Source organism: Cenococcum geophilum (genome assembly GCF_001692895.1).
Source record: "Cenococcum geophilum 1.58 unplaced genomic scaffold K441scaffold_19, whole genome shotgun sequence".
Classification (NCBI taxonomy): Eukaryota; Fungi; Ascomycota; class Dothideomycetes; order Gloniales; family Gloniaceae; genus Cenococcum; species Cenococcum geophilum.
The window spans coordinates 1,002,639-1,027,662 of NW_027137577.1; the positions used below are offsets into that span (position 1 = coordinate 1,002,639).

The 25,024-nt window shown below is 52.4% G+C and overlaps 9 protein-coding genes across 9 annotated transcripts; 5 read left to right on the forward strand and 4 right to left on the reverse strand.

The window, feature by feature from the left end:
• Nucleotides 1-14: 14 nt before the first annotated feature.
• Nucleotides 15-2,948, reverse strand: K441DRAFT_659339 (uncharacterized protein). The gene has a single exon (XM_067648510.1). The coding sequence runs from the start codon at nucleotides 2,941-2,943 to the stop codon at nucleotides 193-195; it is 2,751 nt and encodes a 916-aa protein (XP_067504399.1). The 5' UTR covers nucleotides 2,944-2,948; the 3' UTR covers nucleotides 15-192.
• Nucleotides 2,949-3,091: 143 nt separating this feature from the next.
• Nucleotides 3,092-5,591, forward strand: K441DRAFT_705377 (phosphoglycerate mutase-like protein). The gene is made up of 4 exons (XM_067653592.1): nucleotides 3,092-3,277; nucleotides 3,582-3,754; nucleotides 3,807-4,953; nucleotides 5,011-5,591. The coding sequence occupies exons 1-4, from the start codon at nucleotides 3,188-3,190 to the stop codon at nucleotides 5,125-5,127; spliced, it is 1,527 nt and encodes a 508-aa protein (XP_067504400.1). The 5' UTR covers nucleotides 3,092-3,187; the 3' UTR covers nucleotides 5,128-5,591.
• Nucleotides 5,592-6,135: 544 nt separating this feature from the next.
• On the forward strand, nucleotides 6,136-8,234 carry K441DRAFT_696148 (uncharacterized protein; the record flags this gene model as incomplete). Its single annotated transcript, XM_067652860.1, has 3 exons — nucleotides 6,136-6,188; nucleotides 6,320-6,587; nucleotides 6,837-8,234. 3 exons carry the CDS (start codon nucleotides 6,136-6,138, stop codon nucleotides 8,169-8,171), a joined length of 1,656 nt encoding a protein of 551 aa, XP_067504401.1. The 3' UTR covers nucleotides 8,172-8,234.
• Nucleotides 8,235-8,973: 739 nt separating this feature from the next.
• On the reverse strand, nucleotides 8,974-12,415 carry K441DRAFT_91151 (uncharacterized protein). The gene is made up of 2 exons (XM_067654535.1): nucleotides 9,572-12,415; nucleotides 8,974-9,508 (listed from the first exon to the last, which is right to left on the reverse strand). The coding sequence occupies exons 1-2, from the start codon at nucleotides 12,219-12,221 to the stop codon at nucleotides 9,141-9,143; spliced, it is 3,018 nt and encodes a 1,005-aa protein (XP_067504402.1). The 5' UTR covers nucleotides 12,222-12,415; the 3' UTR covers nucleotides 8,974-9,140.
• A 637-nt stretch (nucleotides 12,416-13,052) lies between these two features.
• Nucleotides 13,053-15,647, reverse strand: K441DRAFT_696150 (uncharacterized protein). The gene is made up of 2 exons (XM_067652861.1): nucleotides 14,319-15,647; nucleotides 13,053-14,270 (listed from the first exon to the last, which is right to left on the reverse strand). The coding sequence occupies exons 1-2, from the start codon at nucleotides 15,280-15,282 to the stop codon at nucleotides 13,417-13,419; spliced, it is 1,818 nt and encodes a 605-aa protein (XP_067504403.1). The 5' UTR covers nucleotides 15,283-15,647; the 3' UTR covers nucleotides 13,053-13,416.
• A 2,794-nt stretch (nucleotides 15,648-18,441) lies between these two features.
• K441DRAFT_659344 (molybdenum cofactor biosynthesis prote) lies at nucleotides 18,442-20,290 on the forward strand. Its single transcript, XM_067648511.1, has 2 exons — nucleotides 18,442-18,928; nucleotides 18,987-20,290. Exons 1-2 carry the CDS (start codon nucleotides 18,580-18,582, stop codon nucleotides 19,994-19,996), a joined length of 1,359 nt encoding a protein of 452 aa, XP_067504404.1. The 5' UTR covers nucleotides 18,442-18,579; the 3' UTR covers nucleotides 19,997-20,290.
• An 873-nt stretch (nucleotides 20,291-21,163) lies between these two features.
• On the forward strand, nucleotides 21,164-21,703 carry K441DRAFT_511267 (molybdenum cofactor biosynthesis protein; the record flags this gene model as incomplete). The annotated part of the gene is made up of 1 exon (XM_067642099.1): nucleotides 21,164-21,703. A coding segment is annotated over one exon (540 nt), but the record flags the coding sequence as incomplete, so codon positions are not given.
• Nucleotides 21,704-21,900: 197 nt separating this feature from the next.
• Nucleotides 21,901-22,695, reverse strand: K441DRAFT_635743 (uncharacterized protein). Its single transcript, XM_067646443.1, has 2 exons — nucleotides 22,191-22,695; nucleotides 21,901-22,127 (listed from the first exon to the last, which is right to left on the reverse strand). The coding sequence occupies exons 1-2, from the start codon at nucleotides 22,473-22,475 to the stop codon at nucleotides 21,969-21,971; spliced, it is 444 nt and encodes a 147-aa protein (XP_067504406.1). The 5' UTR covers nucleotides 22,476-22,695; the 3' UTR covers nucleotides 21,901-21,968.
• A 566-nt stretch (nucleotides 22,696-23,261) lies between these two features.
• Nucleotides 23,262-24,627, forward strand: K441DRAFT_659346 (uncharacterized protein). Its single transcript, XM_067648512.1, has one exon. It carries the CDS (start codon nucleotides 23,339-23,341, stop codon nucleotides 24,302-24,304), a length of 966 nt encoding a protein of 321 aa, XP_067504407.1. The 5' UTR covers nucleotides 23,262-23,338; the 3' UTR covers nucleotides 24,305-24,627.
• Nucleotides 24,628-25,024: the final 397 nt, after the last annotated feature.

Sequence of the window (25,024 nt, forward strand, 5' to 3'; positions counted from 1 at the left end):
TTAGTAAAGATGCTGTCTGAAACAGTGACTAAATATGTTGATAGACTAATCGCCGCTAGCTCGGAAAGCGTAAAAGAGGTGCGCAAATTATATGAAAATAGTACAGATATGTACATAGCGTATGCTAATAGTCACCTTCCGTTCTCTATGTTGAGCATCAGAGACCGACCTTGAGACCAAGTTATACCCAGCTCAGACAGAGAGCGCGTCGGCTTCTAAACGCGTGCTTTCGAATACCTCTCCGCCCTCACGGTCAAGCCCTAGTTCCCCCACAAAAGTCCAGAAATCCTGTTGACCATAAGTTCCGGTTGAGCTTATACCTGTCTTTGCCAACCCGTCTCCCTTCTTCACATCTGATACTATTTCCTTTGCACGGGTCCAGTCGTTTACCTCAACAAGCGCCCGCAAGACGGCGGTAAGAGCGTTCCAACCTGGATTCTTCCCTGCTTTGGACATTCTCGCCAAGGCACTCATCATCTTACCCACTTCTCCGCACCGCGCATAGCCTTCCACTAAACGGTCGAAAAAGACGTTGTCAGTGATGGTGCCGGGAGTGTTCATGAGCTGCGTCCACAGGGAGTCCACAGCATCAACATCAGGTGGGTCTCTGGCGAAGTAGTGTGTGACGAGCATGGTGTATATGTGTGGCGTTGGTGGTATATTACGACTATTCATGTGGTTGAGTAGCTCGCGGATAGGAGCAATATTGCTGTGCTGTTTCAGAAGCCCGTCAATGACTGTTGAGTAAACCCAGGCGTTCAATTTGAGGCCACGAGACTCTATATCATCGAGAAGTGCAAAGATAGCACGGCCTTGTTCCGATTCTGGAAGATCAAGGAACGAATATTGTTTGAAGGCTGCTTGGACGATGATGGTAAATGTAGCAACATCTGGTTGGATTTTTTCGCCATCCATTTGTCTTAAGAGTTTATAAGCTCTAAAGTTGTCGCCTCCCTGCAAAGCCATTCGGAGAAATATATTGTAGGTGACTGAGTCGGGTTTAATACTAAAGCGACCAGCCCATTGAAGCACTTTTTCCATTGTAGGTCGCTTCTGCTCTAAGCTCAGATTCGGAACTCGCGATAAAGCGGTTAGAGCAGCATTGATAGTTGCAACCTCCGGTTTTGGAACCGAAGTAAGTTTTTCGGAGGCGGGTTTCGTTTTAGCGCTGTTATTTTTGCTTTTCTTAGTGATTGCTACCTGTGCGGACTTCGTACTTTCCAGCCAAGCACGCCCCATGTCATCTAAAGCCGCTAGTCCCTGATCACGGCGGCCAAGAGACAAGAGGCCGTGTATACGAATAGTCCAGGCGTGTGTGTCAGGTTGGACGCCGGAAGCCACCATTCTTGCCCAAATTTGCTCGAGGCCTGCAGAGTCTTTGCTTTTCTGACATCCTGTAAGCATTGCTGTCCAAGTGTCAACTGAAGGTTTCAAGCCACTAGACATCATTTCGTTCCAAGCATCAATCGCTCGATGCTGGTGTCTTATGGCCATTAAGCCTGTTAGGAGTAAATTATAAAACTTTCTTGGAATGGCTTGTTTTACGTTTGACCCAGGACGCAGGAAGAACTGTTGAGCATCTGCCCAACAATCTTCAACCATCCGGATGTCCTCTTTCTCGATAGCTCTCGCAAGACGTTTAATGAGAAACCCCTCTATTTCTTCTGCTAGCTCCGAGTTCTGCTGGCTTGATGAGGCTGCCATTGCGAATTTTCTAGCACCAATCACAAAAAGTGCTTGAGACGAAGCTGACCTCAGTTGCTTCAAGAGCTCAGCGGCCTTCTCTTCAGGGATAATAATCTGGCTGACGGCTTCTTGCGCTTGTTGGATCAACGGTTTTAAATCTGCGTTTGGAAGTATGTGGGCGATGAGGCTAACAAAAGGAAAATTCTCGCTTCGGCAGCCTTCAGATATGTTGATTATCTGGCTCTGTCGAGTGAAAAGAGTAAAAGTCATCAAAGCAGCAAGAGCAACAGTAGAGTCCTCACCGTACCTGGGCGCAAATTTTGAAAATCTCTTTTCAAAGCTTCGCGTCAAATGACTTTCAGTGGTAACTTTGTTAAGAGTTGTTCTAGCTGCTGGGATACACATCCATCCCTGTGAGGTAGAGTCTGTTTGTCTGACATTAAATCTGGTGAAAAATAGCCGCCAAATCGCCATAAGCTCTTGTAGCAGATGTTCTGTATTCTGGTTGTTCTTACTGCCTATCGCAACTTCTCGCAAGATCTGGAAGGTAAGGAGCCAGAGAGTGTCGGCCCAAAATTCTCGACGCATAACACCAACCTCTTCAAACTTTTGGACTACTTCTGAGGGCCGAGGATATTGGTGTGACTTGTACCCTGTGCCCCAATCCGTAATGAGACCCTTCAGGAGTTTGCTGAACACGGTGCCCCTGGAAATGACACCAAGATCCTGGAAAGCTGGTTTAATGAAAGCTGGGCTATCCTTACTGCCATAGTATTCCAAGAAAAACCGCCATGCATCTCTTTTTCCATTCCCTGGGTTGTCGAGTAGTTTCATAAGATATGTCCCTTTCGAGTTTGTATCTACCCTTCGGATAGGTAGCTCGACAGGTTGAATATGCTGGCCATGTCCACTGCTGTCGCCAGGTTCCTGGTCCTCAGCAGGCCTCAAGTTTTGTAGGTGTTTGGAGTATCGACCAGGGACAGCTCCCGCTTGAGCTGAGAGCAGTTGCGAAAGATCGTCAAAGTTTCTGTTTTCATTCCCGCTGCATTGGCCCTTAACAGAATCCTCATGTGATGGACGTAACGAAGAGGTATTGCGGGGATTGTCATCTGAAGGATGTTTAGGGTCTTTCGTGGGGGACCGTGGTTTCGTAAAGGAGATGAAAGTGGCTTTTGAATGCCATTGAGGTTTGCTCAAGTGGATTGTGCGTGATGCCAGGCAACTTCGACACCTTCCACAGATGTATGCGCCTGACATATCCCGCCAATGGGCTTAGAAAGGCACTTGTTGAGCAGTGTGAAGCCTGAGCGCAAAGCATGGCTTCACTTTCGGAAAAACTTCGCCCGAAGCTAAAGATGCGAAAGGTAAGCCTTCCGCCCTCGCTTCAGGCATCTCCGCGTTTACACTAAAACATAGTGACATGATACTTAATAATATCTCCAGTAGTTCTTAGGGCCTATGTGACCTTCACAGCTCAGCTGTGATCTTGAGCAGGTTCAAAATGACCACCTTACAGCCCCGAAAGCCTTATTCCCAAGAGGAGCTAGACAAGCTGTATCCGAAGGACCTTCAGCTTCAGCTAGTCCAGATAGTGAGTCGAACAAGCTCCCTTCGGCCTCATATTGTAGCTGCAGCTAGCTGAGCTCTCTCCATGCTTTAAACTTAACTGACCGGAGCCAAACAGCTTCTACGCCATGGTTAGTTCTTAGAACCCTAGGGCAGGAGAACGACTACTAAAAATCGCGCAGGAGAGCGAAGTCCGGTGTCCTCACGCTTTCAGAACGTATGGCCCTGACCATTATGCACCATATTCTCAATTGAACTAAGTTTGGAACAGGCTGGCCTTCGACCATGTAAGAACCTCACGTTGGTCGCGAAGACACGTTCTTATGAAGACTATAGATTGGCCGTATTGCAATTCCGCAAGACAACTTACTAGCGTTATAATGTCCACAACCGATTGGAAGAATTGGGATGAGCTGAAATACCGACGGAGATTAGAGACGTTCGGAATGGACGACAGACCAGTAATAGCATCTGGACCAAACGGAGAGGTTGATGCAGTCTGGTGTGCATAGCCACGACTTTGCATATCCACTGGGCTAACAACCCTTCTGCAGCCAGCCGGGTGAACTTACGGATAAGGGCCGCGAGACAACACTAGCTCTAGGCCAGCGGCTGCGAAACCTTTATGTCGAGCAGTTAGGGTTCATGCCTCGGTTGATATCCGACGGTNACATGATCTATCTACGAGCCACTCCAGTTCCGCGAGCTCTTGAATCTGTGCAACAAGCATTCTGGGGAATGTATCCGCCAAGTGCCCGAACTGCGGATTTTCCTACTCCTACAATAATTACCAGAACACCGGCAGATGAAACATTGTATCCCAATGATGGTAACTGTAGGAGGTTCGTCCATCTTAGCCGGGCATTTGCTCAAAGAACTGCTGACCGCTGGAATGACTCCGATGATATGAAATATTTAACAAAACTTCTCTCGAAATGGATGCCAGAAAACTCCAAGAAGGTAGCGGTGGACTCACATCCGCGGCTCTCTGGTATCATGGATACAGTTAATGCCACACTCGCTCATGGGCCGCAGACTCGTCTTCCAAAGGAATTCTATGACCGGAAAGCTCGAGACATTATCGACCAAATTGGCGTCGAAGAGTGGTTCTCAGGTTATAAGGAGTCGGCTGAGTATCGTATGCTTGGAATTGGTGGATTGGTTGGTGACATTGTAAGCCGTATGACTGGTAGCGTTGAGCATAATGGCAACGATGGTCTCATGGAGATTGGCGGCGATGACGGAAATTTGGGACGCGGCCGAGGAGGAGAGAGGGATATCAAGTTTGCCCTATCTGGGTGCCACGACACTACTCTTGCAGGGCTTCTATCTAGTCTGGGTGCCTTTGATGGAGAGAAATGGCCACCGTACACTAGCCATATTGCCATCGAGCTCTTCCGCAAGACTGATTGGACGGCTCCAAATACTGTCCCCGGACGAACATTCTCATCTAACGAGGAGCTCAAAAAGAGGGCATCATTGAAGTCGCAAAGTTGGTGGTCATCAATTTTTGGCAGGACGAAAGACATTGTCGACGGTGAAGGTATAGCGCGGAAACCTATGGATCAACTTACGGATGAACAGAAAAGAACTCTGAGAGGCTATTACGTACGAATTCGTTACAATGACAAAATAATGCAAGTCCCTGGTTGCAAGCAGGAGGGAAAGCATCTCGAAGGGGATGCGACTTTCTGTACTTTGGTAGGTTTTGATGTGTTACTCTTTTCCACCTAAAATAATACTTACCACTTTTTGCAGGAGGCATTCAAATCCATAGCCGATAAGTATACGCCAAAGAGCTGGAAGCACGCATGCGCTTCGGATCTTGGTGCACCATCATTTCCCGAGCAACCTGAACCCGCAGGGTATGAATGAACGCGATCCCATTTTGATAGCGTAAGGCGTAGAATTTGGAAGGGCGGACATGCACATACGGAGATAATAGAGTAGATCTGTATAAAGCACGAATTGCGTTTTCTTTGCTTTTGGAACGTCCCTTCATCTAAGCCTGACTTATAGTCTTGTCTGGATCCGTTGAACACTTCCCGAATTCTGGGGGCTCTTTTTCATATACAGGCGACGAGGTCTCATTTTGTCCTTTTATCTACAGTACGAGACAAGAAGGTGCAGAACAATAGGATCCGGCAACACGTTCGTAGGTAGGTACTGCTCAACATTATAAACTGGGAAATACCACAAGGCGCGGTTGCTATGTAGTCTTTCAACTCCAGCCAACTCGCCGCTTTTTTGTCACTTCAGCTTGTCTCCCCTCGCGATTCTAAAACTCAGCTCAAGCAAACAACAAGCATTAAGCATTCAATACGAAAACTGTCACCTAGCAACAAATTCAAAGATCTGATCACTATGTCCCACACAACACATCGTGATCTCTCCCGCCCCCGCCTCTGTCAGCTCGCTGCTTGGATTCGGGACACGCTTGACCCGCTCATAGCCCGTGAAGGGCCTGACATCATGTATCCTGATGACGTCCTGACTCTCCATGAGCTTTTTGTCACGTTGCAGTACTCTCCTGACATTTCAGCTACCACTTTACGCGCCACGCGCATCCACAGGGCTGTAATGGAAGTCGCTGGCAAGGCAACAAGGTGGCCGGGTGGGCTCGCTGACGAGTGCGATAAAGTGCTTTAGATCCGGAGAGAGCGCTTTAGATCGCTAGAAGCGCTCCGGCCTTTCTTGTACTGTAGGGGTGAAAGGCTGGAAACGGTTGCTGGCGTAGGAGATGTGGCTAGAGCGGTAAGTTTTAAAAAGAGAGCAGAAGGTGTATCGAGTGACCACTATCGGAACCTCGTGAAATGTGCTAATGCATGACGGCTTCTTTCATATAGGCATTTCTGAAGCGATGGATGGACACGAACCCAGAGCATGTCATCAGGACGGTCAAGGAGGCACGGGGACTTAGGATTTCAACCCGGAACGTATGTTCTCTTTCCATACGCTGCACTTTTGATCATGCCTTCGCTGGCACCACTATCTTTTATTCTCTCCTTAGGCATTTGTTTCAAGCTTCCTCATCGTTTCAGTAACTACCCCTGCTAACTGCACCCAGCTGGTGGCTTAATACTCTCTTCGCCTTCCATGACGGAATCCTCGAATCGACTGATGGGGGCACATGCTGCGATTCGAACGGCGCGTATGCCATAGTGCTCAAAGACGCGGACGAGATAGAGAGTGCCACACCCACAGCGTTTACATACCGCTGCCGCCCGAAAGACGCTAGAAGTTTCAGATTGACCAGCGCAGACTTCAAGAGCAGGTATCCAGTGAGAGCGCTGCGCAACCACGGCCTTAGTAGTCTGTGGGCACTAAGGGCTGGGGTGAGATATGAAGGCTTGTAGGTTTCTCTCCATCCCTGGGCCCAAACACCGGGCAAAATTCAAGGCACTTGATGGTGTTTGCATTGCAGAGCAAAAGCTTTCTCGGGAAACAATTCGGTACTAACTTCTATAGACACCGCGTTGCAGGCTGGATTATTCGCTTTGTAACCGCTTCCAATACCTCCAACTCCGGTCGTACACTCGGTGACCTCATTCGAAATCAAATTTGAGCGCGAAGATACAGGTCAGGCCTCCATGGACCGGGCAATGATGCATCCTTTTGCCTCCGAAATAGACGACTACGCCGGATACAAACGCCTTCGTCGTCTCCAACGGGAAGCCATGCGCCGCAAAGGAGGCTCTCTGCAGAGTGAACTGGAGCTCGGGAAAATAGAAATGGGCATGAATGCTCCCTCCACCACCATGCTCTCGACGGCTCCCTCTACTGCTGGCGGCTCCTCTGCTGTGGGCTTGACATCCGCCTTGGGAATCGCGAACTTAGCCAAGGGTAGATTTTCGAGCCTCAGCCCCAAACGCATTCCAACAACAGGCAGTACGACCAGACATCTACCCTCCCGCCCGCCTACATTCACAGAAAGGACTCCGCTCATTGCCACTCGCCCCCAATCCCCCAGCCTCACCCCCTTATCTCTCCATCCAGGCATCCCTGCTCCATTCTCCCACGACTCTCCCCCTGCCACGGCATTAAAAGGAGCCGGAATGCTCGGGGCGCCACCTCTCTCGCGAGCCCCTACGGATGTAAGCCAACGCGGCTTCGGAGGCTTACTCCAGCGCGGCGTCGGCACGCTGCACACAGCCAGCAGCGTGCGGAGCTACACCATCACCATGAACCGGATCCCCAGCGTCCACGACATGCAGGGAAAAGCGTACGGGATCAGAGACGTGGCACCGTGGGTCGACTGCGACTTCGAGATTCCGGGCAAACCCCTTGGCGGTGGCGGTAGTGGGATCCGCGACGTGGCGCCGTGGGTTGACCATGAGATTGACGGGCTGGCGCCTGAGCCGCGTAGCCCGATCCTCCCGGTGAGTCCGGGGGATGTGAGACAAGATGCGGTATTGTTCTCGGGCAGCGGCAGTCCAGCCACCAAGGGTAAGGGCCAGGGCAGCCCGGGCAAGAGCCTCGGCAGCCTGGGTACGGAAACGGGGAGTTCGCCGCCCACGTCCGAGCAGCGGGAGGAGCAAAGGGAAAAGAGAGGGGCGAGGCGGAGGTGGAGGGAGGTGAACAGGGAGAAGAAGGAGAAGGAATGCGAGCGGCGCGGGCAGCCGAGGAGTTCGAGGAACAACCTCGCGAGGAGCCTCAATCCGCTAGCAAAGCTGTTCGATGGCGCCGCCGACACAAACCCCCAGACCAAGTACACGGTAAACCCGGATCTGGACAGGAACCCACACCCACCCCTACCCCAGCCCGGCCCCAAGCCTCCCCACCCCGCACCGCCAGCGCCTTCGGTAACCTGCCCACCACGGCAGGCGCAGGAACCAGCGTCTTCCCCTACGGCTTCACGTCCCTCCGCACGCCCGTCGACCCGCTCACAGACACGCAATGGACGCAGCTCCTCCGCCTGAACCAGCACATTCAGCGCTTGCCCTAGGACCCCGCCCGCCCGCTCCCCCTACTCCTGATGCCGGACCCTTGTTTTCCGGCGCCCGCCTCTGGTCCCCCGGCCTCAGGATCAGCGCCAAAGCTTCTTGCGCCGCCGAACACGCCCGTCGCGCGGTGGGGACTGGGTAGCGTGGCTGTCACCGCGGCTGGTGAAGGGGGTGCGGGTTGTCGCGCTGCTAGCCCTGCGTCTGCTAGGCGTGCGTCGCCACAGGCGGCGAAGGCGGCGGTGGCGGTGAGGGCGATGGAGGCGTTGGCGGCGCTTCAAAGGGGTGGAGGGGTGGGTGATGAGGGGGTTGGCTTTAGAGACTCTTCTGAGACCGGGGATGGGATGGGTGAGAAGGTGGGTGTGTTGGTGCTGGAGGGGGAGGTTGAAGAATGTAGTGATGAGGGAGGAGATGAGGTGGCGTGGCTGGGGAGAAGGTCGACTTGAGTGCTTTCAGGTGATTCTGGGTAGTGAGGGTGACGGGGAGGTTGTGGATAACTACTGGGACGTTGGCTGGATGTACCTTAGCTGGATGTATCGAATAGGGTTTGATAATACATTGGAGCGTCTTGCCGGGTTGGGGTCTATGTATGCATATTATGTCGGTTATCCTTAAACGGTAGAATGGGTATTTGATAGGCGAGCAACGTTGAAGAAGCAGGTCTTTCAGGGAGATGCTGCAGAGCAGAGGTTATACACTTAATGCACAGCTGTGCTATTTGTACAATATACGCCTTTCCTAACCACTCATCCTCTAGTCTATCCATCCGAGGCTCCACCTGCCTTTGGGTCGCTCTGAATAATGCTAAATATAGACTGCGGGAAGCTCGTTCAAAGTCCAAGAAATTGAACCAAGCGTAACTTCAAGGACTGAAATGACACAGCGCCGACATCTTCCACGGTCATTTCATCTCCATACACCAAATCTACCTCCACTCTCAACGTCCACCTAATTATTCCGCTTCGCCTTCTTCTTCTTCCCGCCCTCCCCCTCCCCCCCCTTCTTCTTTCCCCCTTCCTTCCCTTTTCCCTTCTCACTCACCACCGCCTCCTCTTCTTCCCCCGCATCAACCTCAAACAGCCGACTCAGCGCTGGATTAAACTTCTCCAGCGCCGCAATATCGCCAATCCGCACCTTCATATAATCAAACGCTACCGCAACCTTCATATCGCGCGCGCGCACCCTAACAACCCGCTCATTTGACGCCACCGCCAGCGCCGCCGCAGCCGCAGCCGCAGATCCAGATCCAGAACCGGAGAGATTGCGCACAACCCCCTCCATCCGCTCCTCCTCTCCTCCCCCCACAACCCCCAGCCCTTCTCCCTCTCCCCTCCCTCCTCCCCCCTCTTCCTCATCCCCCTCACAACCACCCTCTCCGCCTTCTTCTTCTTCCTCCTCCTCATCCCCCTCAATAGTCTCCAACACCGGAATCTTCTGATACCGCTGGCTAAAATGCGTCAGCACCACCGCGCGCGCGCCCATGCGCGCGCCCACCCCCAGCGCCTCCGACGTCGTCGAGTGCTTCTTGGCCGCCGCGTCAGCCGCCAGCTCGTCGTCGAAGGTCGCCTCGTGCACCAGCACCGTGGCATCCCTTCCGATGAGCCCGAAGTCGCGGGAGGGGCGGCAGTCGCCCGAGTAGGCGATCTTGAGCGGCTTGAGGGGCTGCGGGTCGAGCGGGGGCGCGGTCGGGGTTTGGGAGATTGGCGGGGTTTCGGGTGCGGTGGTGGGGGAAGGGGAAATGGTAAGGGAGTAAGCGGGGGAGGGCGGGGCCAGCGGGAACGTCAGCGCGACGGCCTTGGCGCCGAGGCAGTGGTTGACGTTGACGGCCTGAATGTCGTCGAGGCCGAGGAGGGCCGGGTAGTGCCGCTGCTGGAGGATGTATTCGTCCTCGTGCGTCGGCGCGGCGGACGGCGGCGGGAAGAACGAGAGCGAGGAGGTGTCGCCGCGCCATGGCTTCGCGGCCGATATCGCGAGCGGTAGTAGTCGGCTGTAGCCGTAGTCCTCGACGGAGGCGTACTCGTGCAGCCAGTAGAGCATGCCGGTGTCCGAGACGACGGCGAGGGTCTGTTCGGGGGCGGAGTTGGGGGACGGAGTGAGGTTTGGTGGGGAGGAAGCGGGAATGCAGTTGTGCACGACGCGGTACCAGGCTTTGATCAGCGACGTGGTGCCCAGGTGGTGGTCGGCGTGCAGATGGCTGATCCAGATGAGGCGTAGGTCGCGTAGGACATCTGCCAGCTCGGTGGGCGGGAAGACGCGCTGGAGCTGGCCCAGCGTGTTTTCGCCGCAGTCCAACAGGTACGACCCCACGCCGGGCACGCGCACCAAAGTCGCGGAGACGTTGCGGTATTTGGACGGCAGCGCCGAGCCCGTGCCCAGCGTGATGATCTCGGTGTCTGGGTGCGGGATGCTGCGTTTCCAGGCGGAGAGGGAGGACGCTGAGGCTTGGATGTCGGAGCGGGCAGCTTGGGCGAGGGCGAGGACGTCTTCGGGCGTGCTTCGCAGGACTTCGGCTGTGTCTAGGAGAGGGACAGTTTTTTCGCTGGCTATGTTAAATGTTGGCTCGAGATCGATCGTCAAGCCTCTGTCTGCAAGGATCGTGTTCTCTGGAAGTGCAGTTTTCCGGGACGTTGGGAGATTGAATGCGGCTTGTGGTACAGTAACATTGTCGTGATATAGAACCGGGTATCTGTCCGGGTCAATCTGCGCCAGTCGAAGTGTAGAGCTTGCAACCGAGTCTAGTGAGAGCCGATTTGGACATTGGTCTGGAGAAGAGATGATATGCTTAACATCACTCATTTTCTCCATGAACTGCTGCAAGGTCGGATGAGCAGCTACCCCAGGGCCAAGGATCCAGATGAAGGCACGAATACCACTCATGACATCTTTCGACGTCCACTCCTCGCGGTTAACGAGAGGTTCAACATAATCTGGAGACGGTAGGTCGACAACGGCTACTCCCTGCCCTGTTCTACCTTCTCCTAGAACCATGTCTGGAGTGATGACCTTCCCACGCTTATTCGTAACACTGTTGCCCTGGGTCAGCTGGGCCCACCTGAAACCCTTCTCAACTTCCAATTCAATAGCCCGTTCCGGATTGAACTTTCCGCGCTGCGGGTGATTGCAAATGATGTAGGATATTGCATCTAGAGACGGCTCCGTGGGCGGGAGATTTTCCAGCAACGCTGCGGGCCACGGCGTCCGTACCATCACCGTGATATCCGGCACGGGTTCTTGACCACCAGGCATGGGCCCAGCATACTTTTCAATCTTGCGAGTCTCCGGGTTCCGCACGAATATCGTCGCTGGCATCCGAACTTCAGACAGAGGCTGTTCGACCAGAGTGTCGAAATCCCAGTTAGAATCAAACATGTGGCGCACGACCCCTTTCCGAATCCCATCGTACCTGATCTCACGTTCCTCAGCGGTCTCACCTTCGGGAGCGACATAGTCCTCGAAGCTATTCAGCTCATCAAACCCCCGCTTCTTGAGGTTCGCCACAGCCGCCGCCTCAGCATCCAGGGCCTTCTTCTCCGGAGCGACCGCAAGCGCCCACACGGAGATGTTCTCATCCTGCCACATAGGCGCGACGCCCCCATTCTCGTCCCGTTTCAGCAGCTCGTTCCTGACCTCCTGCACCACCAGCGGCATGCCCTTCCTGAAAACATACCGCCTGCACGTCCCCAACGCATGGTTCAGATTCGCGCCGCCATACAGACGCAGCACGCCTGCGTTCTTCCCCACCGCGGTCTTCTGCCGCCAGCTCAGCTTGGCCGCGGCCGCAGCGCCCGCGTTCACGTCCGCCAGCGTGAGCACCATGCCGATCAGCCCGCCGATGTTGCGCCACTCCGTCCGGCCGGTGATCAGCATGTCGGAGACCCTCAGCAGCCGCGCGCCCATCTGGTTCGCCGCGCGCTGCGTGCCCTCGGAGACATTGCCGATCAGGTACCGCTTGGTGTCGAAGTGCAGCAGCAGCGTCGTGCCGGGCGTGTCGGCCGTCGGCGACGTCAGGAATTGCAGGTAGCACTTCATTGGGTTCCAGTTCACGGTTGCTTTCCACCGCCTTGTGTTCGTGCTGGGCGCGTCGCTCTCGGGGAAGAGCTTGAGTGTGATACGCCGTTTTGGGCGCGTGGGCCGCGCGGGTGGTGGGTTAGAGAGGCTTGAGCGTCCGGAGTCTTGGAGTGCGCTGGGCCTTGACTTCTTGAATGATACGGCTTGGACTTGTCTGGAAGGGCCGCGGTGGACCTTTAGGATTCGCGGGGACTGGTGGGGGGGTTTGCTTGGTCTAGGCTTGGGTTCAGGTTTGGAATGGTCGGAAAGAAGTTTCTGCAGGTTCCTCAGTATGGAACGGTCTCGTGGATTGGTTGAGATGGGTCGGAAGTGGGTGGGATTAACGGATAGGTAAGGGCGAGGTCGTAATTCATAGAATCTGGTCGTGACGGTCGTTAAACGCCCACCGGCCCTCGATATGGGAGCCAATGTGGTGGAGGTAGAAGGAGCGTAGTATTATAACATGTACAAATACATTCAAAAGAGCGCAAGAAGTATGACTCAACTCTAGATGGATGCGGTGACTCTGTTGAGGTGAAGCCAAGTTTTCGAATTTAGCGAGTCATGTCCGCACTGAAATGGACCGAGGATTGCATATAAAATCAGCTTCAAAGCCATCTACAAAGCCACCTTCAAAATCGACATCAACTTAAGAGTCACTTTCAATCAAGTCATGAGCACAATGTGTGATTGGATAAGAGTATATTTTCACTCTTCCTTCCTAAGCTACATACGAGTACCGATTAACCGGCTGAGGCACAAGCAGCCTCCCCGTTATCCCAAGTCCAGGGGCCAATCCCAATATTACCATGTACAAGAATAAATAACCAAAAAAAAAGGAAAATTGCATACATGCACAAGGTTCCCTATCCCGATACTCCAAGACCCTCCAGATCGCTGTAGCCTTCTAGACAGTTGCAACAAAAGAAAATCGTAAACGCATACAAAACATTCTGTAAAAGACCGTCTCTTTTTTGACATTAATGAAAAGAGGCGAGATTGCCCGTTAATATTGATATGGTCTGAACATCCTCTGAACGGGGTAGAGTCGAATCAGTTTCGAGAGTGGTGAGGTCGTATGTTACCAAACCTAGGAATCCCATTTGGGAGCCCGAAGCGTCAATGGTCAGCTTTGAAGAAAGCGTTGACTTGTACGCGGCATTGTCTTTTTTGGGGACTACGAGTCAAGGTGAGATGTCATGGCTTGTATCCGCTGGAAGACAGGCTCGACGAGAGCACACATCTTCTCGAATCGTTCCATCAACCTCTGGGACTCGGCCTCATCCGAAACAAAAAGCTCGAAGTGGGCGAACACCTTTTCTGGGTTGGCATCGCCGAATAGACGCTCGCTTTCTTCGACAGGAGCAGAGAATGAAGCTTCGACTGGAGCTGGCGAGTTTGCGTAGAGAGCAAAGTCCGGGTTATCATCGTACTCATCGACCTCGGTGGTAGCAGCCTCGACAGTCTCCTCACGCTCGACTGGGCTTTCGATAACGGGATAGTCGGGCTTGACCTCATCGACAGTCGAAATCTGCGATATGAACGAATCGTCTCCTTTGCCGGACAAAAGATCAACGTCAATTGGAGTTGATGGACCTTCCGGAAGCTCCATAACAGAGTAGACCTGAGGCTGCTGGAAGTTGAAACCCATGCTTGGCATCGTCCAGTTGTTGTTCAAGTTCAACATGGACAGGTCGAGCTGGGTCTCTGGTATGAGAGCCATTCCGATCTGTGGGTTTTCAGCCTGAGGAATACCTTGGAACTGCTGAGGGGCGTATGGGTTCAAGTCCTTGCGGTTGGGAGCTGGGGTAGGAGTGGGGACGGAAGGTGAGACCTGAGCTGGCTTAACATCGAGCGACTCATCTCTCGACAGCTCCTCGAGGAATGGAGTGAAAGCCTGGTGTCGCAGGAGTCTCTCGATGAAAGCCCTGGAACGAGCATTCTCCTCCATGAGGGCCCTGTTTTGGAGACGGAGCTCATTGCATTCGTTGTTCTTCATTGCGACCTCGCCTTCGAGCTGGCCGATATATTCTAGAAACTGTTAGCTGCTATTCAAGATCATTTGCGTGATAATCTTACCCTTTCTCCTGGAGCGGAAAGCGCGAGCAGACACCTTGTTACGAAGCTGGCGTCGCTCCTTGCTGCTAAGCTTCTTGCCCTCTTCACTCGCAAGTAGTCTTTCGTCCTCATCCATGTCTTCCTCTTCCTTCTTCATCCGAGCAATGTGAGGCAAGGTACCTTGTGGGGACATGCCATCGCTTTGCGACGACAAAGTGCTATTGTGACGAATCTGGTTGACGACTCGTGCGATAGTCTTCTCTGTTTGAGGATCGGTGGGCTGATGGGAACCAGTCCGCCTTGATGGTTGGATGCGGGTCTGTTGCTGCTCGGAAGCACGTTGCTTCTGTTGAGCGTGCTGCTGCTGTCTCTGCTGTTGTGCTTGTGCCTGGGCTGCCTTTGCCAATGCGGCTTGTTGCTGGTGCATACCAGGCCAGACACGGACGTTAGCCAAGGTCTCCTCTTGAGTGCTAATGGCGCTTGGGTCGACGAAGTCATCCTGGGACGCGTCACCGGAGGGGAAGAAGTATGCATGATCAGAGCCAGACATAGAAAGGTCTAGTTCCATGTTCACGTCCGCTCCCATACCAAGACCGCTACCCCATCCAGCATCAAGAAAGGAAGATGGGCCCATAAGGCTCATCTCGTCCAGGCCAGTTCCGCTGTTCGAGAACTGATAGCCACCGTTGGTGTGCTGGGTAAGGCCAGGAACAGAGTTAGAAGGAAGACCGGTTTGCTGTTTGAATCGCTCATACTCATGGCTTGGCTTGGCCGGAGTCTGAAGATCGTCGGACGGGTCGAGAGGGACGATGGTGTTTGTCGGGCTGGGGATGGTCGAGGAAGCACTCGAGGCATGTTGTCGTGAAGAGCTGGTGGGTGTGGGGGAGGGTAGTTGACTGAAGTCGAAAAAAGTGCCCATATCTGGATCCATACACTGGTTGTTGAATGACGGCGTCATGGTCATGGCGGATAACGTTGTTGCCATCGAAAATGAGATGCCTTCGAAGCGAATATCAAGAAGTAGATGACTGAAATGCCTCCCTCAGGTGTCCAGGAGCTCTTAGGACCTTTTGTTGATTCCCTGGGGTAGTAGTGCTGCTTGTCGCCCGTATTCTGGATAGGCGGCTGCAGGTCGTCGTAAGCTCTTTGCTTTTCACCAGCTATACGGTCAGCGTGGCTTGCCCGTTTCCAGAACCTCGCTTCGCTCGGGGTAAATAGTGTAGAGGATGCCGTGTGAAGGTTTGAAGTCGTAGATTGTCGTCGATTGTCGTTGATGTTTGTATAATTTCTGTGAGAGAGAGATGAAATGGATCTTGAAGCAGAAAAGGCGACGCAGGGCGAAGGCTTTTGCTGATGGGGACGCCGCCGGAGAAAGGGGCCATCCCCACTCTCGCAACGTTTCAGGCCGTGGCAGTGCATCGAATGCCCGGCGCACTAAAAATACGCCCCGCCAGTCGCAGCTGGCCGACTAAACTTCGGCATGACTGTCCATGGGCTTTCTCCTGATGGACACCGTTCCCGTTCGGGCCTTAGTTCTGCTTCGTCCTTGTAATTTATCGCCCCCTCAAGCCCTTTTGTGGCTTAGGCGTCGCATCCAGACCCTCACCTCTCGCCATCTACTTCTAGTTATTTTGCGACAGATATCAGTCTACTCTTCAGACAGCTCCAAGCCTTGCGATGCCAGAATGTCAGAGTGTCAACATCTTGCAGCGGCGATCATCACAGGCAGCCAATGGCGGGGTTGGGATGCAAAGGATTACGCACGCATCGTGTGAAGAGAGTGGTCTGCAAAAGCGCCCGTCAGTCGGAGCAACGGAGCCTTTTTCGTCCCGGACCCCGCGACTTGCAAAATATACACGGTCATAAAGAGCCAACAGAGCCGACAGGGCCAAGCTGATGTCGGGGCTGTGCAAAAGCCAAATACTCCTAAAGGGAACTTGTTGCGATTCGCTCGCGAACACGTGTAACCTTAACTGGCATTTTATCGAAGCCCAAATCCTGTCATGACCATAGCCGTGTGCAACTTTACGAATCGTCAATCTCCCGACGAAGAATGCTTCACGCTGCCACAGCCACTAAAACATCGTGGTAAGGATCAGAACCCCAGAGCACCTGAATGATTCCAAAGTCTCGCGCAGCGGTCAGATTAATAAAATGACTAACCAGTCGCTCTGCGTGTGAACAAGGGATCTTGAAAGCTGGTGGACCACATTCCGAGTCCTAGAGAGCAATGATCATCAAGGCCGCAGAGCATCAACCACGTCCCACGAACCCTTTCTGGACAAATTACCGGAGTCGGCCTCGAGGTATCCCTTAACCCACCAGCGTCCTTCTGGTAGACGGTCCGTGCGGACCAGATATTCCTGAGAACGGCAATTTGATCCTATTGATCTGGTTGGCTAAATCCTTATCGATAACGGATGGACGCAACGTAGAGCAGCTTCCGACACTGTCACAGTTGGTCAAGTTAGGTCCTACTGTTAATTTTTCTTGAAATTGTCTGAAACACCCTACCAGCATCTGTAACAATGACAACCATTAACCTGTTGATTTGGATCCTCCAGTTATCGACAAGGGACCAGCCAATCGGAGAACCCGGTTCAATGCAAGTGCCCAATCAAATCCAGTAGCAAATTCTCTGAGGTTAAGGGACAAGGATTTTTAACAGTCCTTTGCGCCGCTCAGCTTTGTTTATCTGACATGCAGAAAATCGGCAGTTCTCTTAGCCTTACTATTGGCTTCCTTAAGTGGCCTGGCTCCCATATGCGAATCACGTTCAATAGCGAAGCTCGGCAGGACAATTTGGCTAAATTATTGCATGCAATGAAAATTTCTCCAAAGGGTAGGTGTCGACGCGTTGAGGCGCAGGGATCGTACTCGGGTCGTACTCGCGTGCGAGAATGCGAGATGGCGGGATGGCGAACTAACTGAGGCCCGCTTGCGTGCATAGCCTTATTTCCGGAATCGTTCATCAGCCTCTTTGCCATCGTTACAAGCCACATAAAAGGACGCGGTCGCCAAGATGAGCTTTCAGGATGCTGAGTGTGAGACGGGCTTTGCAAGACGTAGGCCAATCTCATGTTTGCTCTTCAAAACCCGAGTTGACAGTTCTTTTGCCGCATTCGGAATTCAATATGACAAAACATCCAGTGGTCCACAGCAGCTAGCAGCCAGAACGGTATCATAGATAGGATCTCACTCCGTTTCTGTTCAGGTAGGCTGTGATCTGAATGATGCGCTATTTCATTCGACATTACAAGGTTGAAGAAATCTATCTGAATCGGCACCGAGGCATCAAGATAACCAAAATAGGGGTTAAAGAATAGAGATGTCATCGACTATCAGGATTTATGATGTACTTCAGCGTGGTACGGCCGACTCTCCTGATATTGCTACCGTGCTGTGCATTCATTCAGACCTCCGGCTTTCACTATCCTACTAAGCCCCCAAACGGTAAAGCATCTAACTGCAAGTCAAAAGCGTCTTTTGTTTCATTCAGGACTTTATGAAACCCGAGAAGTGAATGACTTCCGATGCTGACGCCATTCAGGATCCATCATCATCCGATTTCATCAAAGTCCGTTTAAAACACATCAGTTCGATATTATAGGAGAATGAGACTCATCCTCCAATACATTACAAGAGTAGAGGAACTTCAGATATTGCGATTATCCATGAATCTATCCAGAGCCCTTCGAAAGGCTTCTCAAAAAAACACCAGCGAACATTGGTGAACGAGCGTGAGCCTCGAAATTGCACAAGCTCGAAGGCTCGATAAGCATGCATACGATAGAACAGCAACCAGGTATTGAGTGACTTCAGAGAAACATCAATACTATATGGTTGGGAAGGCTCAAAGTCGCAGACAGTTGTGATAGCGGAACTGCAGTCAAAGTGGAACTAGGCCAAGATACCTAGGGATAGAATACTTCGCCTATCCAGATCAGTTGATTTGTTGACAGATCTTGGATGGATGAGGGACGGCATGCATGTCTAATTCTATCATGTAATGCGTATATACACGTCTGTTCGATAAAGACTAAAAGCAAGCTGATAATGGATTGTTCAAAATAACCTTGTGACTTCGCTTCAATACCCCCAACTCATGCTTCCCCGCCCATCGGAAGTCGGCGAAGCCAAGCATCTCGAATTTCCCATCTCTTTCAACCTCTGATGAATTTATAACACATCACACCCCGGCCCTCTCTTCTTGTACGTATCGCTTTGACCCAGCTACTACCAATGCCTCTCGAGGACCTATCACCTCCTTGTGATGGCACCAATGGTCTCGATACGGCCGGGGCCGCCAGCTGCGCGGACCGCAACGCGCTGGATAGCCGCAGGTGGCAAACATAGCTTTCGAGCTTCCCATGGACCGCTCCACACCGCCAGAGGGATTGCGACGGGTGTGGCAATACAGAAACCCACCGTAGACTTTCCAGGCCCTCCAAATAGGCTGCCAGTAGCCCCGCCTATCGAACGCAATATCTTACGAGAGCGCAAAGAGTCGATTAAGCAGGCGAAACCCTTCTCTGACTTCTTGACGGACACATTCAATAGGCAACATGACTATCTACGAATTAGCATTACAGAGCGCTGCAATCTGCGATGTCTCTATTGCATGCCCGAAGGTACGTCTGCGCTTCCATCTCACATTTCAAATTCACTGGCCAACGGCTCCTGTAACAGAGGGAGTACCGCTATCTCCACCAGCCCACCTCCTTACCTCTCCCGAAATATTCTATCTTTCCTCTCTCTTCGTATCGCAAGGCGTTACGAAAATCCGACTCACGGGTGGGGAACCAACCGTGCGACGAGACATCCTGCCACTAATGCAATCCATTGGGACTCTCCGTTCAAAAGGCCTACGAGAACTGGCTCTTACGACTAATGGCATATCACTACACCGGAAGCTAGACGGCATGGTGGAAGCCGGCCTAACAGGAGTAAACCTCAGCCTCGACACCCTAGATCCATTTCAATTCCAGATCATGACGCGCCGGAAAGGCTTCGATGCAGTCATGAAGAGCATAGAGCGGATCCTCGAAATGAAAAACCTCGGCGCGAATCTGAAGCTGAAGATCAACTGCGTCGTCATGCGCGGCCTCAACGAACGCGACATCATTCCCTTCGTAGAGATGGGTCGCGAGAAAGACATCGAGGTGCGCTTCATCGAGTACATGCCCTTCGACGGCAACAAATGGAACAAGGGCAAGATGATCTCGTACCAGGAGATGCTTGACATTATCCGCGCGAAATACCCCGACCTACGACAAGTCAGGGGACATAAAAATGATACGAGTAAGACGTATGAGATCCCGGGCTTTGTAGGCAAGCTAGGCTTTATTACGAGCATGACGCATAATTTCTGCGGCACGTGCAACAGGCTCCGCATCACCAGCGACGGCAACCTCAAAGTGTGCCTATTCGGCAATACCGAGGTGTCATTGCGCGACTTGCTCCGGAAAGACAACAACGGCCAGCCGATTGACGAAGAAGCCTTTGAGGCCATCAAGCGCGTCGAGATGGACCGGCGCCAGGGTCTTCTCGGAGACGAAACGGCGCTTGGCTGGGGCGAGCGCGAAAGAGAGCTGTTGGAAGTGATTGGTGCGGCGGTCAAGAGGAAGAAGGAGAAGCATGCTGGGATGGGGCAGCTGGAGAATATGAAGAATAGACCGATGATCTTAATTGGTGGGTAGGTTTGGCTCTGTTATCATCATATATCCGTGATTTCTGTGATTGTGCAAACGTTCGTTGTGAAGTTATGTCAGCTTTGCATATAGGTGGCGATCGAGGAGACTAAAAATGCATACCTCGCCCAAATCCTATGGAATACAAGGAGTTTACGATATAGACATTCCTGTATCTTGAATACCTTCCATCTCCCAACAGCAACCCTTTAGCCAAGTGTGAAGATTCCGCTAATCATACGTGCAGATGAGACTCCATACGCCTCCCGCTCTACTAGCAATGCTACAGTTCCACAGAATTCCCTCAATGGATCTCCTATGACCTCCCTCATTCAGCCATGGACATCCATACCCTCCCCCTTCACCACCCCTTTCCTCGCCTCTAATCCCCTCAACACACCATTCAACACCGCCCGCACCTTCACCACCACCGCTTGCCACAGCCAGAACCCGAAAGGCCCCAAGACCCTCCGAGAAACCATGCTGCCCAAATCGCGGACCGCTCCTCCGGCAACCGCGCCCTCCGGTTCCGCAACCCCCCTCCCCTCGCCAGCGCCAGAATCCCAAAACCCCGAGAAACCTAAAAAGCTTAAGAAACCTAAGAAACCTAAGAAATCTAAGAAACCTAAGAAACCTAAGAAACCTAAGAAACCTAAGAAACCTAGAGAACCTAAAGAAGCCAGAAAACCTAGACAACGCGGAAAATACAGCAAACCCCCTGCCACCCGCCACCCGCCCGCATTCCACCACCTCAAGCTGGTGAGGGCGTGGGAGGGCAGGAGGAGTGAGGTTCCGGGGGAGCTGAGTGGGGGTGCGGGAAGCAGGGGGGTGGTAATGAGAGAGTTGGTCAGGTTTGTAGGGGGGGAGCGGAAGCGGCTGATCAGGTACATAACGACAGAAGAGGAAGAAGAGCCGGAGCCGAAGGAGCGCAGGGTGCGCGGGAAGGGTAGAAGGCGAGCGGGCGGAGAGGGAGCGGCTGGAGAGCAGGGGACCCAGGAGACAGGGAACCCAGCCGCTCGACACGGGTTGTACGCCGCGCCCCACCGCCCCCTCTCCACTCCGCCCCCGCTCCAGCTCCAGCTCCAGACACCCCCGTCGCGCCGCGTCTACTCCTCTTCCTCCCCGCACCCCCCGGCGGCCGGCGACGCCATCTTCGACGCTACCCCCCGCGCCGCCGCTGACTCCCCGCCTGCTCCACAACACCGCCTCCCCCACCTCACACCCTCCGGCTCGGCACACATGGTCTCCATCGCCTCCAAGCCCTCTACAGCTCGCACCGCCATCGCCGCCGGCCGCGTCCTCTTCTCCAACCCGGCGCCGCTGCGTCTGATCCGTGCGAACGCGCTGAAGAAAGGGGATGTGTTGGCGGTGGCGCGGGTGGCGGGGATCATGGCGGCGAAGAAGTGTCCGGAGCTCGTGCCGCTTTGCCATCCGATTTTGTTGGTGCATGTGGGGGTGGAGGTGGGGGTTGTGGGAGGGGGGGTGGAGCGGGATGGAGGGCAGGGAGCGGGAGAAGGAGGTCGGTTTGGGGCAGTGCTGGTTGAGGCGAAAGTCCAGTGTGTGGGTGCCACGGGGGTGGAGATGGAGGCGCTGACTGCGGTGATGGGGGCGGCGTTGACGGTTGTGGATATGTGTAAGGCGGTGGATCGGGGGATGAGGGTGGAAGGGGTTAGGGTGGTTTTGAAGGAGGGGGGGAGGTCTGGGACGTGGAGGGAGGAGGGGTGGAGGAGCTGTGTTGGGGAAGGGAACAGGGAGGCGGGGCAGTGAGGTGGAGGTATTACAGGGGTGTGTATAATATTAGAAGCTCAAGTGCGTTCGCGTTGCAGAGCAAATTTTTGCGCGTCCTAGGTACCTTAGTAAACAGATTCTAGAAAAATTCTGGATGTAGTAGTATCCAATTCAAAACCCACATACCATTTACTCACTAATTCACTTCTTGATATCATAACCACGATTTCATGCTCGCCCTTCACATCTGATGCTACGTATTTGCAGGAACCCATCTCTTGCCTACTTTCTCGGCCAACTCTGCTGAAGGAAGTCCAATAAGCGGCGCGATCCACTGGGCAGTTCCCTCCGGCACAATCTCCTCCACTTCCAACGAAATGATACAGCTCAAAATCCAATCCTGACACCGATCCTTCACACCCCACATCAGCATCTCCCACAACTCCCTATCGTAAAGCTGAAAACTAAATCATACCTTCCCATTTCTTGGCGCCGCCTCCCTCGTGATGATTTCCTCAGCTTGGCGATATCTCGACACTTCAATCCGCGCAACGATGAGACGGCCCTCGCCATAATTCCGGATCCGGTGGTCACTCTTTCTTTCAAACTGGTAGATGAGATGATCTGGATCTATCACCTGCACGTGGAACAGGTTGCCGAACTGAGCGCCTGGGGCAGAAAGAAGGAGGCCCCAGTGGGAGCGATGGTTTGGATCCTCCCCACGGCCATCGACGGCGATGGAGAGCTCGTGGTAGGGCATTTTATGCAATGGTTGCTGTTGGTCATTTATTTTGTTTTCAAGTCTACTGAGGCTGTCGACTTAAGGTTTTTGAGAGACAGAGCTTACGCCGCATGGGTTATTTAGTCTGTTTCATAGAGCTGGGCCGCGCTAATGGAGAACTGCGTCGGACAGGGCGGCTGGAGTCTTAATGTATATTTGGAGAATTCTCCTATTCTCGTAGGCACTTTCCTGCTTCGATTGGAACCCGGCATTAATACCTATTAACTGAATAGTAGACTATTTCATCAAGTCCTCTCTAATTTCGGCGGAAAGAACAAAAATGGTTAAAAGTAAGAGTGACTTCGCACTATTAAATGTAGTAAAATACCCTCGAAACCCAACGATGTAATCGGGCTCTCAACCACCTCAGAACGAGGGTAGGCGAGGGCTGAGAGCTGAAAAAGCAATATGCTGCCCCACCACGACGACTTCTTTCTTCACATGACACCGTCTCTTCGCATCTTCGTCGTAAGTGCCCGTCGATCTTGCTGATCAAAGGTCGTAAATCCACACTTTTTCGGGTAATAACCATAGCTATTTCGGCGTATTTTTGCCTTCTCTAAGGGTCCTATATAGAAGGGGTACAAATCCACACCGGTTAATAAGTACAACTAACACGCACTTACAACAAGATGCAAAGGGATGGTGTAGTCTCTGTAAAAGACATGCATACACGTCGGGCGGTATTTCAAGTTTAATTTCTTGCCAAGACACTGTCGGAGGTTTCGGGACCACTGACCGACCTGTGACTCAAAGACTCATACCCGAACATCTAAGCATCTTCCCACAGGCGCGCCTATTTCTTCATCTCTTCAGAGCAGTAAAACCCCAGTAAAGCCTCGATGAGTATTGAGAAGGCCTTGGATGTTTTTGGCGTCGTTGGCGCAGTCCTAATTATATCGGTCGCCCGCCTTGTTCTCATCCTAGTCCCACAAGTTCTACAACTGGATTGCACCGACCAAGTGAAGGACCTGAGCACCGTCTCTGGATTCTATGGCCCAGGAGCGTATATAGCCTGGATCTTAACTTTCACTTCGACCCTGATCTCATACGAGATAAATCTTTCCGTTATCAACCCTTTCAGACAGTTCTTCCAATGGCTTCAGCGCCCTGAAATAGACGAGGATGTCGATATCCGACCTTCCCCAATTGATGGCAATTTGATTGCTAGTGTTGCATTTCCTCTCGCCGCTTGCATTGATTTCATTAAGAGGAGCAGAGCAGGGATATTTGATGCAGAGCTCGACGCTGCCGCCTGTGTTGCCCGCACTTCAATGCTGTTCACGTTCGTGGCGTTCTGTGGAAGCCTTTTCCAGTACCGTATCCGAAAGTTAGGCAACTACGATTTTACAATACTAGCTATAATTCGACTCTCAGCTTTGTATGCATTATGGTTTATCAGCATAACCATAACATATCGTCATTATGCACTCAGTCGGACGAACCTTGATACGTCTATCCCGATGATGTTCGCTTATACCGCTGCATTCGCTACCATGGACACGGTCATCGCATTTTCCTACAAGTGGTCAGTGGTTTCCGTTGTGTGTTTCTGCCTAGGATTGGAGCTGCTCAACGGCTGGCGAGACTTCATTGCCGGACAACCCCGCCCTTGTATTTTAAGAGTTCAGTTTCCCTTTCCTCAAACAGCTTTCAAGCTTGGTGACTTGGATCAAGCAGCTGCGTTGGCAACGGGGCTAGCAGTATTTATGTACCCTATTCTGAAGGCGACTACCCGAATAACATGGAGACTTCTCGACACGCCGCAGAATCCTCCCAACACCAATCAGCCTACGTGGCCGCATTAGGAGCATGTGTTTGGAGTACCTAGTGGGAAAGGGTTCATACTCAGAATTCAGACTAGTGAGAAACAGATAGAGTACACATATTCTATATGCTGGTTTCGAGAACGCCTTATTCATGACTCTGTAGGTCTTAGATTTAAACGCGTAACTTGTATTAGTTGTTGCTACGCAGACATGCTTCTATTAGTTCATTGGAGACTTTAAAAGAAGAACACACCGGCCCTAGTCCCAATTATGTTGGCGTCAAACTTGGTTTGTTAGTTGGTATACTGAGAATAATCTAGTCTGAAGGCGTTGAAAAGTTTATTCAAAATACTCATGACGTGGCGAAAACTAAATGAGCTGAACCCCGGCCCCCATGGAAAAGCCTGGCATTAGAATGGCCCGTACAAGCTAACCCATTTCCTTTGCCATTAGCGCATATTCAAATGTATCAGACCAGGCGTATCCTTCCCCATTCGCCATGTCCGCACTTTTATAATTCACTCAATGATCCCAAAGCTCAAACGAGCGCGTCAGGAAGATCCCGTTCGTATGATGCCACCCGTTCCCAATAACTAACTCCGTCATATAGCCTCAAATTCCGGTCGACATGCCACCCCCGCCTTGATTCCTCTTCCACTCGTTCTCTTCCTGTGGCTTGGATTCTTGATTATCAGGTAGATCCTGAATTTACTGTTGCTTCCCTCCATCCTCCTTTCTCTTTGCTTCCTCTTCCTTCTT